We start from the raw sequence: 13,321 nt of genomic DNA, 5'->3' as shown, positions 1-13,321 counted from the left end.
CACAAAGAAATAACTGAAGATAAACGCAGTGAAAATACAAACCCACCAATATCTATGTTATCATATTACACGTTGTTTTTCAAAAGGAAGATTCCTAAGTGTTACAGACACACTGGCCCCAAATGGAGACTTTCTCTGAGGATGAGGAGAATCAAAAGGGGGCCACCTTCTCCCTCAGTGTCTGCATCTAAAATCAGTCCCGGGCTTCCCTGGTGGCGCAGGCAGTCATTAAGAGTCCACCTGCCAACGCAGGGGACACGGGTTAAAGCCCTGGTATGGGAAGATCCCACATGCCGCGGAGCAACTAAGCCCGTGCGCCACAACTGCTGAAGCCCGCGCGCCTGGAGCCCATGCTCCGCAACAAGAGAAGCCACTGCAATGAAAAGCCCGCGCACCACAATAAAGAGTAGCCCCTGCTCGCCGCAACTAGAGAAAGCCTGTGTGCAACAGCAGAGACCCAACGCAACCAAAAATAAACAAAATAAATAAATTTATAATAAATAAATAAAATCAGTCCCTCCCCCACCCAAGAGGTCTGGGAAAGAGAGAACTAGACCTTACAGGTGAACTGAGTCCATCTCCCTGCCAGGCACAGTGCTGATGCGCCCAGCATTTGAGAAAGGCCTTACAAGGGCCTCCTGGGGCCTCGCTGTCCCATTTGATGGATGAGTAAAGTGAGGGTCAGGAAGGTCCGGCTGCTGGGCTGACCTGCAAGGGTGGCAGGAGGCAGACTGGTGCCCCCACCTGCAAGGCAGCTTCTCATGTCCTCGGCCAGCCGCGTGCCGTCGGGGCAGGCACAGGTGAACCTGGGCGAGCGGGGGTTGATCTGCGGGGCTGGCAGACACAGGTACTGGCAGCCACCGTTGCGGAGGGCAGTCCTCTCACACCAGTTCACCCCTGTGGCAGAAAAGGCAGGGAGGCAGGGTGAGAACGAGGTCAGAAAATTTCTAGAAAATTCCAGAGTGCCGGCAGGGACGTGGAGGTGGGGGTGGCCATCCCATCTTTACCTCTCGGCTGCGTGAGGTTGTGGAAAAGGACGATGTCCTCTGGAGAAAGCAGGTTTTCTGCCATCAAATTAATGTCCGAGCCCGTGAGGCGGTTGGCACTGAAAATGGCTTCATTGACAATATCCGTCCAAAATACTTTATCCTACATGGGAGTTAAGGAAGATGACAGATCCCATCAACCATGGGGCTGGGACACAGACCACTGTCTCCACACCCCTTGAAGTTACTGGGGTTCTCTGGGGAACAAGCAGTGCTGGGTGGTAGCATCATTTCTTTTTTTTCTTAAAAAAATTTTTAATTGTGGGGACTTCCCTGGCAGTCCAGTGGTTAAGACTGCACGCTTCCAGTGCAGGGGACGTGGGTTCGATCCCTGATCAGGGAACTAAGATCTCACATGCCAAGCAGCGCGGCAAAAAAATAAAAATAAAAATAAAAAATAATAATTGTGTAAAATACACATTATGTAAAATTTACCATCTTAACCATTTTTAAGTGTCCAGTTCTTTGGCATTAAGTATATTCACATTGTTGTGTCCACCATCCATCTCTAAAACTTTTTCATCTTCCCAAATTAAAACTCTGTCCCCATGAAACACTCCCTCCCCATACCCCTCCCCCAGCCCCTGGCGCCCACCATTCTACTTTCTGTCTCTATGAATCTGACTCCTCTAGGGACTCAAATGAGTGGAATCACACAGTGTTTGTCTTTTTGTGCCTGGCTTATTTCACTGAGCATAATGTCCCCAAGGTTCATCCATGTTATAGCAGGTGTCAAAATCTCCTTCCTTTTTAAGGCTGAATAATATGTCATTGGATGGATGGACCGCATTGTGTTTATACAGTCATCCACTGATGGACACTTGGGTTGCTTCCAACTCTTGGCTTTTGTGGATCGTGCTGCTTGAACGTGGGTTTACGAATACAGTTGACCCTTGAACAACATGCATTTGAACTGCGTGGATTTTTTTCAGTAGTAAATACACGATTCCCAGCTGGTTGAATCCACGGATGTGGAACTACAGATACCAACAAACCCTGGATACGGAGGACCGACTCTAAACTATACTCAGATTTTCGACTGTGTGAAGGGTCAGTGCCCCAAACCCCACGTTGTTCAAGGGTCAACTGTACAGCAACATTCTTTAGAGCAGAGTTTCCCCACTGGGATGCTATTTAGGGCCACATAAGCCTTCCTGATGGGCACCCCCATTCTCTTGCAGGGTGTTGAGCAGCATCCTTTTGTTTTGGCCTTGACTCACGGCTTGCAGGGATCTTAGTTCCCCGTCAAGGGATGGAAGCCGGGTCCCCTGCAGTGGAAGTGCTAATTCCTAACCACTGGACTGCCAGGGAAATCCCTAATTCCTGGTCTAAGACCTCTTCATGGTCACCAGCAGTTTTCTGACCTAGTCTGGGCTTGAATGACTACACGATGTGTGTGGACCTGTTAGCAGGAGCGCTCGCGCCTTGTATGTAAGTGATGCTCAGTCAGCAGCACTTGACCGTGAATTCCCGCAAGCACGGAAGCAGCGACCGCTTGCCCCCAGCACCCACCTCAAAGATGGCCAAGGAGAAGGGGTGCGCCAGCTTCTTCTTGTCCTCCAGGATGGTCTTCCGGTTGCCCCCGGTGACATCAATGCTGGAGATGGAGTGCAGCTTGGAGTCGACCCAGTACAGGCGGCCGCTGGAAAGATCTAGAATCCAAGATGGGGGTGGGAGGGGACAAGGAGTGGTCACACGTGATGCGGGGGGCGGTGCTTGGGGCTTGGGCACGCTGCTCCCCACAGGAGGGAGACCCCCAAGGACCCAGCAGAGATGCGCCCAGGAAAGCAGTTCAGACCCTGCCCCCATCCCCACCCCCATGTGTGAGCCTGAACCGCATGCAGGTATGTGGGGGAATGGGAGCTGAGTTTCAGGTTATAAAATCTCAGGGAGGCCCGTGGCCATTTCCTCTCTTCCAGACTGTGCCTGACCCCACAGGACCACTGTGCTCCCAACATACCCAGGGTGATGCCATTGGGCCACTGGATGTCCTCCGTCACCAGCGAGTAAACGTCCACGCCATTCAGGCCCCCCTTCTTGATCTTAGCGGGGGTTCCCCAGTCTGTCCAATACATGAAGCTGGTGGGACAGCGGGAAGGACAGACAGGAGGACGTCAGGGAGGGAGGCTCTGCCTACCCAGAAGAGCTGCTTGCCCCTGAAGCAGCCAGGCCAGGACTCCCAGTTGGTTCTGGGGAGACCCTGGATGGGTTCTTTCTGCTTCCCTGACCTTGCTGCCCTCAAGGCCCACACCTGGTGAGACCTGGCAGGATTTGGAGGACGTTTGAGAACAAAGGGAGGTTTTCATTCCAATGTTGGGACTGAGGCCCTGGAATCTGCACCCTGAACACTGCTTTCTAAGGGTTTTTTATAAATTTGGGGGGGGGGGTAATTTTTTGGCTTTTTAAATACAAATATATATATATATATACACACACACACACACACACCCCTACATATACATACATGTATATATACACACACACACAAAGAGAGATTTTTTTAAATTGTGGTAAAACACACATAACATAAAATTTAGCATTTAACCATTTTTAAGTATACAATTCAATGGCATTAAGTACATTCACACTGCTGTGCAGCCATCACCACCATCCATCTCTAGAACTTTCTTTTCTCCCCAAACTGAAACTCTGTCCCCATTAAACACTGACTCCCCATCCCCCTCCCCCAGCCCCTGGCACCCACTCTCCTACTTTCTGTCTCTGTGGATCTGACTCCTCTAGGGACCTCATATAAGTGGAAATGATACACTATTTGTCTTTTTGCATCTGGCTTATTTCACTGAGCATGATGTCCTCAAGGTTCATCCATGTTGTAGCAGGTGTCAGATTTCCTTTTTAAGGCTGAATGAAGTTTCGCTGTATGCATATGCCACACTTTGTTTATCTAATCCTCTGCAGATGGACACTTGGCTACTGTGAATCATGCTGCTAAGAACACGGGTGTACAAACATCTGTTTCTGTCCCTACTTTCAATTCTTTTGGATCCATACTTACAAGTGGATCTCCAAGGGCTTTTATTTTCTTTCTTTCTTTCTTTTTTAAATCTTAATTTATCTTATTTTATTTATTTTTGCCATATCCTGCAGCATGCAGGATCCCCGACCAGGGATTGAACCTGTGCCCCCTGCAGTGGCAGCTCGGAGTCTTAACCACTGGACCTCCAGGGAAGTCGCTCCAAAGGCTTTTAAACATCTGAAGAGATGCTCAGGCTAACTCACAAGTGACCTAATACAAATTAAAACTACCCTGGAATACACCCTCCCCATCATGATTACAAAGATGGAAAACCCTTTGGTGAGAGTGTGGGGAAACGGGTCCTAGGGTGCGCCTCTGGCGGGAGGGTCAGTATCACAATGTTTGCTTGGAAGGACAATTTGAGGCTATGTCCATGTAAGTACCCTCAGACCTATTTGTAATCCAAATTCTAGAATGTTATCCTGCAGATAAACTGCAGCGACTCACCTTCAAAGGCATTCAAAGGTATTCATGGCTACTTTGTATGAGGCAGGGGGTAAAAACCTAAATTTCCAGGGGCTGGAGAGCAGTTTAAATAAATCATGGCCCATCGGGTTGGCAGGGAAGGAAACCCATAGGCCAAATGAAAGAGCCAGGTCGGGCAAAGAATTCCATGCTATTGGGGGTGGGGAGAAGAAACACAAAAGCAGAGCACTTGGGGACTCCCTGGCGGTCCAGTGGTTAAGACTCTGAGCTTCCAGGCACGGGTTTGACCCCTGGTTGAGGGAACTACGATCCTACAAGCCATGCAGCGAGGCAATCAATCAATCAATAGCAGAGCACACAACACGCATCTAAGTGGAGCGTGTGGGACTTCCCTGGTGGTCCGATGGGTAAAACTCCCCACTCCCAATGCAGGGGACCCGGGTTCAGTCCCTGGTCGGGGAACTTAGATCCCACATGCATGCTGCAACTAAGAAGTCCGCGTGCTGCAACTAAGACCTGGCGCAGCCAAATAAATAAATATTTTAAAATAAATAATGATAAGTGGAGTGTGTCGGGGAGGGTGTCTCTCTCTGCTGGCAGTAGGGTGGACCGGGTGACCCTCCACCAAATGAGAGCATTAGTCTTGATTGATGAGGACCTGACATGCCCACCTTCACCCCAAGGGGGGTCTGTCCGTTCTGAGCCACGGACACCATGCAAGGACAGCCAAGTGCGCCTTTGCCAACATTTTCTCCCTGAGGCCCAATGCTCCCTTTTCTCCAGTTATTGCAGCCAGAACATCCTGCCCATCCTGGGGTTGTGAAATGCCACACATGATGTACCGGGGCAGCTGGTGTGTGCTGCAGGTGCAGGGTACGTGTGACAGAGGACAGAGGCTTTCTGCCAGGGGACACGGGTCCCTGGGGACACTGGAGCTGCTGAGTCAGCCACGGGGCCTGCGGACCCCGAGGAGGGTGATCCACGGGCGGTGATCTGTCAGTCGGCTAACATTGTCCCAGAGCGTTTTTAAACATCTCTGCAATCCCGTCTCAGTGTAGGATACTCTGCCGTATAATACACTGGAATTTAAATTTCTAACTTCTAACAAGTGTTCATTTCTAATATAAATTTTTTTTTTTGCCGCACCTCCTGGCACTGGGATCTTAGTTCCCCTACCAGGGATTGAACCCACGGCCCCTGCAGTGGAAGCATGGAATCCCAACCACTGGACCGCCTGGAAGTCCCTCTAATATCAATTTAAATCAGTATTTTATCTCTGATTTTGGATTCTATTCCATAGGGCAGGGCTTTTCAGGGTCTGATTCCACCTCAGGTGACACAGAAGACATGGTGGGGCATCGACCCCCAGGGCCCCCATAGGATGGGTGGGGAGGCCCACATTCTGGGCCTTGTTCTTTTTTTTTTTTTTTTTTTTTTTTGCGGTACGCGGGCCTCTCACTGTTGTGGCCTCTACCGTTGCAGAGCACAGGCTCTGGACGCGCAGGCTCAGCGGCCATGGCTCACGGGCCCAGCCGCTCCGCGGCATGTGGGATCCTCCCGGACCGGGGCACGAACCTGTGTCCCCTGCATCGGCAGGCGGACTCCCAACCACTGCGCCACCGGGGAAGCCCTGGGCCTTGTTCTTTTCTGACATCGAGAGCATCCCGGGGTTCGGGACAGCCCGCATCCAACTCAGTCTGGTCTACCTCAGCACAAACCTCCCCCCACCTGGAGCCCTAATCGGTTCATGAACCCCACCCGTGTTCTTTGTGCCCCCAGCCCTGGGAATACCCACCCGTGGATGGGATCCACCACAATGGCCCGTGGCTTGGAGCCTTTCTCTTGGAAGAGCGTCTTCCTCTTCACACCCTTGGTGTCAGCCACTGAGACGGTGCCCAGGATGGAGTCAGTCCAGTATATGTTGCTGTGGATCCAATCCACTGCCAGCCCATCGGGGGCCTGGAGATCCTCGCTGATGACAGTGTCGTAGGAAGAGAAGCTGGAGGCTCTGTTGATCTGGGCGCTGAGGGGAGAGGAGGAGAGTGTCAGCTCCAGGGGCCCTCAGTCCACTCAGGGACTGGGGCTGCACGGGGCGGGGCCCAGGCTCACCTGTAGATCTTCCTCTGGGACAGGTCGGACCAGTAGATTCTGTTGCTGGCCACCTCCGTGTCCAGGGCGACCACGTTCTTCAGGTTGGGAATGACGCTGGCGTACTCGCTGCGGTCCAGAGTCATCTTCCTCACTTCGTGGCGGTTGGTGAAGAAGAGGTAGGCGATGGTGCCTGGGGAGCCAGGAAGGGGAGTTCAGGAGAGTGAAAGGGACCCTGGCCTCCACTGTCACCCTGCAGGGTCTGACTGAATCAGGGGAGACACCAGGATGCCTGCCTGGGGTATTAACAAAGTGGTTCTGATGTGGATCGGGGAGGACATGGTAAATGACTCACTTCAAATGCAAACTAACCAGCCCACACCCCGCCACATCCTTTACTGGGGTCTCACACTCTTGCCCACTATCCACCTTCCCTAGTCACCCCAGGGACAGGTGCCAGACAACAAGGGCCAGCGTCTATTCCCCAGAGACCACGGAAATTATTCAAACTCGCCTGTTCCTTCCCACAGAAACCACAATAAAGGCTCTCCCACAACCCCGGTTTGGTCTGTTGGCCTCACCATAGCTGAATAATAGTAAAACCTACATTTGAAAACATCTGGGCCCCAGCATTTTACATTGAAGAACGTAAAGATGAAGAAATGATAACGGCAAATGTAAACAAAGTGATTCCTAATGTCAGGGAATTCTGCTTAGTGCTTTTCCTACATTTTTCTCTCATTGACCCTCACCCTCCTAACAGGCAGCGGCTGTTGTCAGCTCCCTGTACAGATAAGGGAATTAAGGCTCAGAGAGAAGTGACTTGCCCAAGGTCACACAGCTAGTGGGTGGTAGAGCTGGGATTCGAACCTGGGTCACTTTGACTCTGGGGGCTGTGCTATAACCATGACATCAATATCCACCAACACACCGAGCCTTCTACAACTGACCCCTGTCAGAATATCCCTTCCCATGACACCATTCCAGCTGGGATGGCATCTGTAGGGACCTGACCCTACAGAATGGGATGAAAATGAAATCTCAAATCCTGGAGGGCTTCACACATGGGGATGTAACAGAGGGAAGCCAGGGAGCTGTCAAAGGGATGATGACTGAGAGGTCCTAGGGGAAACAGCTCTAAAATATTTCTGCAAAACTGGCCCTCATTTGGAATCACACTGCAAGAGCAGAACATGACAGAAGACAAGGATGTTTGGGTGACCTGTCAACTTCACCAGGACAGCTATGCCTCCAAAACCATGGGATCCCTTGATCTAGGTGATTCTAAGAATTAGTGCATGGTTGCAGTTCTAACCTAAATGTCAGGTAGAAGAAACTCAGTGATTTGTACTATTTTGTTTCATTATGAACAATTATATTTTGGTCTCTTTTCAATGGATTTACTGTTTTTGATATAAGTTCCTTTAGCTGGAGGGGGTGCAGGCTGTTCAGGCCATGGCTTTCCACTTCTTGTGCCCTGAAGCCCCTCATGGGACTGGGGGCTACAAACCATCCCCCACGGGATTGATCTGCATCTTCAGAGAAGCTGGACAGGTGTGGGCAGCTCCCTAGCCCGATTCCTAACTAGGCTGTGGTGTTCACCTACCAGAGGCCTCCGGAGCAGATGGTCTACCCCCGGGTCACTGCAGTCGGTGCAAAGTTCAGATGATAAAATTCCCCACCACGTTCGTTCCCTGTCCCGCCGCCTCCCTGCACTCACCCACGGCCTTGCAGGCCTTGGTGAGGGGCTCCAGCTGGAAGCCCTCCTCACACTGGCACTTGTAGCTGCCCTCGAGGTTCACGCAGAGCTGGCTGCAGGTGTCTGGGTCCTGACACTCATCGATGTCTGCGGGATGGGACACAGAGAGATTTGGGGCATCTTCCCCACGGGGTGCAGATGGAGCCATGGGCTCTGACCAAAGGCTGTGCAACCCAGTGGCAAATGGGGAACAGCTCATCAAATGGGGGATAGCTCATCCCCTCTGGGGAAGACCTCCAGGGCCGGGGACTCTGACCAACAAAATCTTGGAAACAGCCAAGTGTCACCTCTAACAGTGACCCCGACCTCACCATTCACCTCAGGGCACAGCCAGCAGGGCCAAGCTGAGTCAGCTGAGATTTCTTTCTTAATTATTAATCCCCAAAGGCCAGAAGCAAGTCCTCCCTGAGAGCCAAGCCGGCGACAGTTGGCCCGTGCACCTGGCCTCCTACCAGCCCTGTACAGAGGGGACGGTGCCCACGCCCACTTAATGGATGGGAAAACTGAGGCTGAGGGCTTGACCTTCCCCATGTCCAGGGAAAGGGCCGGGGCTCGGGAATCACCTTCACATCTGTGCTTGTCCACCAGCTGGAAGCCCTCAGGACACAGGCACTCGTAGCCGATCTTGAGGTCGTTGCAGATGTGGGAGCAGCCGCCCTTGTTGTCCAGACACTCGTTGGTCCCTGTGCCAGGTGGGGGATGGGGACCGGTCACACTCTTGCCTCCAGCCACCACTCTCCCGCCACCCTGTGCTATTTCGCCGTCATCATTATAATCACCACAATGACTGTGCAGCTGCAGAAGTACCATGACTCCTAAGAGGACTCAGCCACTGTCACATGGGACGCCATGGATGAACCACGAGGATGTTATACTGAGTGAAATAAGCCAGGTATAGAAGGACAAATACTGCACTATTCCACCTCGAGGCCCCTATTGGAGTAAAATTCATAGGGACAGAAGGGAGGATGGTGGGTGCAGAGGCTGGGGGAGGGGGAGGGGGACTTAGTGTTTAACGGGGACAGAGTCTCAGTTCTGCAAGATGAAACAGTTCTGGAGATGGATGGTGGTGATGGTTGCACGACAACGTGAATGTACTTAAAACACTACTGAACTTCACTAAAAATGGTTACGATGGTAAATTTTTATGTTTTTTTAACCGTAATTACAATTTTTTTAATTATAAAAAATAAAAGCCGGGGCTTCCCTGGTGGCGCAGTGGTTGAAAGTCCGCCTGCCGATGCAGGGGACCCAGGTTCATGCCCCGGTCTGAGAGGATCCCACATGCCATGGGGCGGCTAGGCCCGTGAGCCATGGCCGCTGAGCATGCGCGTCCGGAGCCTGTGCTCCGCAACAGGAGAGGCCACAGCAGTGAGAAGCCCGTGTATCGCAAAAAAAATAAAAAATAAAAGCCACATACAACTTCCTACAGTTACATATATTAACCCATTTAATCCTCCCTACAACCCTAAAGGCAAGGGAACTACAGCTGGGGAAACTGAGGCATGGCCAGATTAAATGACCTGCCCAAGATCACAGCACTGGACTCGAACCCAGGGCACTCGGCTCCAGAATCTATGCTCTTACCCTCTGTACCAGGCATGGGCCAAAGCCAGCCCTCCACCTGCTCTTACACAGCTAAGAAGGGTTTTTACATTTAAAAATAGTTGAAAAATAAGAATCGAAAGCAAAATGGTATTTCATGAAAAAGTTCTATGAAATTCAAGTTTCTGTATACATAATAAAAGATTCCTTGGAGCACGGCCCCAAGCATTCATATGCACGTGTATGCATCTGTATGGCTGCTCTTCTGCTACAATGGCCAAGTTGAAGAGCTGTGACACAGACCTTATGGCCTATAAAGTCCAAAATATGGGTCACAGCACTGCTAAAACTACACGCACTGCATCATTTGATCCCCAGCAGCCCTAGGATGTGGGAGCAGTTACTGTCCCATTTTACAGCTGGGGAAACTAAGGCTTAGAAAGCCAATCCACTTATCCCCAGCACCCCCCCCCACCATCTGTCTCACCCCACAGCACTTGTGGGCCTGGGTGGGCCAGCCCCTCGCAGCACCGCAGCACCCACGTCTGGGTCCCACCCCTGCTCTGCCAGCTGCCCGCACCCTGGGGCTCACCGCACTCCTTGAGGGGTTCGTCCGACCAGTCTCGGCAGTCCCTGACTGAGTTGCACACTTTGTCCAGGGAGATGCACTCGCCGCTTTGGCACTTGAACTTGTTGGGTCCCTCACACAGAGTCACTATGAGAGCCACAGAGGAGGATCAGGTGCTTCTGAGCAGCAGGAGCCCACTTAGTGCTTTTTATTAATATGATAGCTTATTCATGCAAGAATAGATGCAAACGTATTTGGTAATAAAACAGAATAATTATTGAATGTCTGTGAAGCCTCCACTCAGCTTAAGAATTAGAATGTCACCAAGAGCAGGGGCTGGGAAACTCTGGCCCACTGCCTGTTGGTTTAAATAAAGTTTTATTGGCACACAGCCCTGCCCATTCATTTACATATCATCAGCGGTGGATTTCACGCTATAATAGCAGAGTCCAGTAGTTGTAATTGAGACTATGGCCCACAAAGCTGAAAATACTTACTATCTGGCCTGTACCATTGGGCCCTGACAGAGACTATTATAGTGGTCTTTGCCATCCCATCCCCCTACTCTCTGCTACCCCCAGAGGTAATGATAGTCTTGAATTATGGGTTTACCATTTCCTTATTTTTTCATTAATCATTCTATCAAACATGTATGAATGAACAATATATTGTTGAACTCTGCTTGTTTTTGAGTATGATATAATAACTGTACCCAGTAAATTCCTACAACTTCCTTCTTGCTCCCAACCCCAAGGTTATGAGGTTTGCCTGGGCTGCAGACAAGGGCTGTAGCCTCATTTTCTCAGCTGTATGGTATTCCACTATGTGCCGTTTAAAATTATTTCCATATACCCCTGTTCACAGCAGCACTATTCACAACAGCCAAGGGGTGGAAGCAACCCAAGTATCCATCCACAGATGACTGGATAAACAAAATGTGGTCCATCCATACAATAGAATGTTATTCAGCCTTAAAAAGGGAGGAAATTCTAACACCTGCTACCACATGGATGTACGTTGACGACATCATGCTCAGTGAAATAAGCCAGTCACACAAAGACAAACACTGTGTGATTCCACTTACAGGAGGTCCCTAGAGGAGTCAAATTCATAGAGACGGAAAGTAGAATGGTGGGTGCCAGAGGCTGGGGGAGGGGGAGGGGGAGTGAGTGTTTCACGAGGACAGAGTTTCAATTTGGGAAGATGAAAAGAGTTCTGGCAATGGATGGTGGTGACGGTTACTTAGCACTACTGAATTGACCCTTAAAAATGGCTAAGATAAAAAAAAAAAGGTTAAGACGGTAAATTTTATGTTATAGGTATTTTACCACAATTAAAAAAATACTTTGGGACTTCCCTGGTGGCACAGTGGTTAAGAATCCACCTGCCAATGCAGGGAACACGGGCTCAATCCCTGGTCTGGGAAGATCCCACATGCTGCGGAGCACTAAGCCTGCGAGCCACAGCTACTGAGCCTGTGTCTAGAGTCCGCGAGCCGCAACTACTGAGCCCCTGTGCCATAACTACAGAAGCCAGTGCACCTAGAGCCCGTGCTCCGCAACGAGAGAGGCCTCCGTAATGAGAAGCCTGCGCACCACAACAAAGAGTAGCCCCCACTGGCTGCAACTAGAGAAAGCCCACGCACAGCAACGAAGATCCAACACAGCCATAAGTAAATAAATAAACAAATAAATAAATAGATAAATAAATATGTATTTTTTTTAATTAATTCTACTGCTGATGAATATTTGGGTTGCTTCCAGTGTTTTGCTGTTAGGACAGTGCTGCTCTGCCTGTTCTAGAGCTTTTCTCCCAGTGCAAGTTTCCCAGGAGCGGAACTGCTATGTTGTAAATTCAGCAAAGTGCTTTACATGGAATCGTACTGTGCATGTAACTGAGCTCAGGGACATGAGCTCTGTACACTCCGACCGCATTAAATCTCACAGTCCTGAAGTAGGTGCTTACATTTTGCCCATTTGGCAGATAAGTGGACGTGAGGCTCAGAGAGGTCAAGTAACTTGCCCAAGGACACACAGGAGGCTTCTCCCTTGTCTGGGATGCACCATGCTCATCCCCCTACATCTCCCCATGGCCCTGGACCCTGGCGGGACAGAGCTCACCATTGATGCAGCCCAGCTCGTCGCTCAGGTCCTTACAGTCATACTCCCTGTCGCACTGCCGGCTGCCGTGGATGCAGGTCCCATCTGAGCACTGGAACTCGTCAGGCCGGCAGGTGGCCACAGCTGGGAAAGACAGAGCCAGGTGTGGAAAATAAGAAAGCGGGCAGGAAAGCACCCTAACACAACCGTTTTCTTAGACTTTTCTCCAGTCTGTCCTCGTATGCAGGAAATTCATTAAAAAGCTGGCAGAGCCAACAGGCCATTCTCTGCAGAAAAGCAGTGATGTGGTCCCAACCCAGACAGAGGCACGGCCAGGTAAGCTATGATAAATCATATCAATACCACTGAGTATCATACAGCCCTTCAAATGACTCACACTGCAAACGTAAAACATGTTTCAGTTGACACTACCTAAAAAGGCCATTACAATGAAATCTTGGCAGACACACGTGATGACTAGAATAGGGTCATTCTAACCACGGTCCAGACCTTGACCTCCAACAGGTTTTTGCTTTACCCTAATTCATTAAGCTCTAAGCTTAAGTTTTCTGCACTTTCCCATGGGTTACATTTCACTATCAAAATGTTTACAATTTGAAAATTCGATTTCAGGAGGTCAGTGAAAAAAGATGATAAATCTATGGGCAGAATGATCCTCCCCATCCACCTTTTTAAAAGTATGCAAATGGGCTTCCCTGGTGGCGCAGTGGTTGAGAGTCCGCCTGCCAATGC

General features: G+C 50.3%; 1 protein-coding gene across 2 annotated transcripts in view; it reads right to left on the bottom strand.

Annotated features, from left to right (window-relative positions):
* The window catches only part of LDLR (low density lipoprotein receptor), a 36,119-nt gene that overhangs the window by 6,477 nt on the left and 16,321 nt on the right, over positions 1–13,321 (bottom strand). Inside the window, exons 5-14 of one of the 2 annotated variants that reach the window (XM_033401131.2) lie at positions 12,590–12,712; positions 10,494–10,616; positions 8,920–9,039; positions 8,318–8,443; positions 6,619–6,790; positions 6,305–6,532; positions 3,007–3,125; positions 2,559–2,698; positions 1,008–1,149; positions 709–897 (exon numbers count right to left, since the gene is read on the bottom strand). In XM_033401131.2, coding sequence (XP_033257022.1) covers positions 709–897; positions 1,008–1,149; positions 2,559–2,698; positions 3,007–3,125; positions 6,305–6,532; positions 6,619–6,790; positions 8,318–8,443; positions 8,920–9,039; positions 10,494–10,616; positions 12,590–12,712 — 1,482 coding nt within the window. The remainder of the gene's footprint in view (positions 1–708; positions 898–1,007; positions 1,150–2,558; positions 2,699–3,006; positions 3,126–6,304; positions 6,533–6,618; positions 6,791–8,317; positions 8,444–8,919; positions 9,040–10,493; positions 10,617–12,589; positions 12,713–13,321) is intronic. The other variant, XM_033401132.2, reaches the window with a different exon arrangement.

The sequence above is a fragment of the Orcinus orca genome, chromosome 3 (assembly GCF_937001465.1).
Source record: "Orcinus orca chromosome 3, mOrcOrc1.1, whole genome shotgun sequence".
Lineage (NCBI taxonomy): Eukaryota > Metazoa > Chordata > Mammalia > Artiodactyla > Delphinidae > Orcinus > Orcinus orca.
This window is presented reverse-complemented; position numbering and strand designations above follow the sequence as displayed.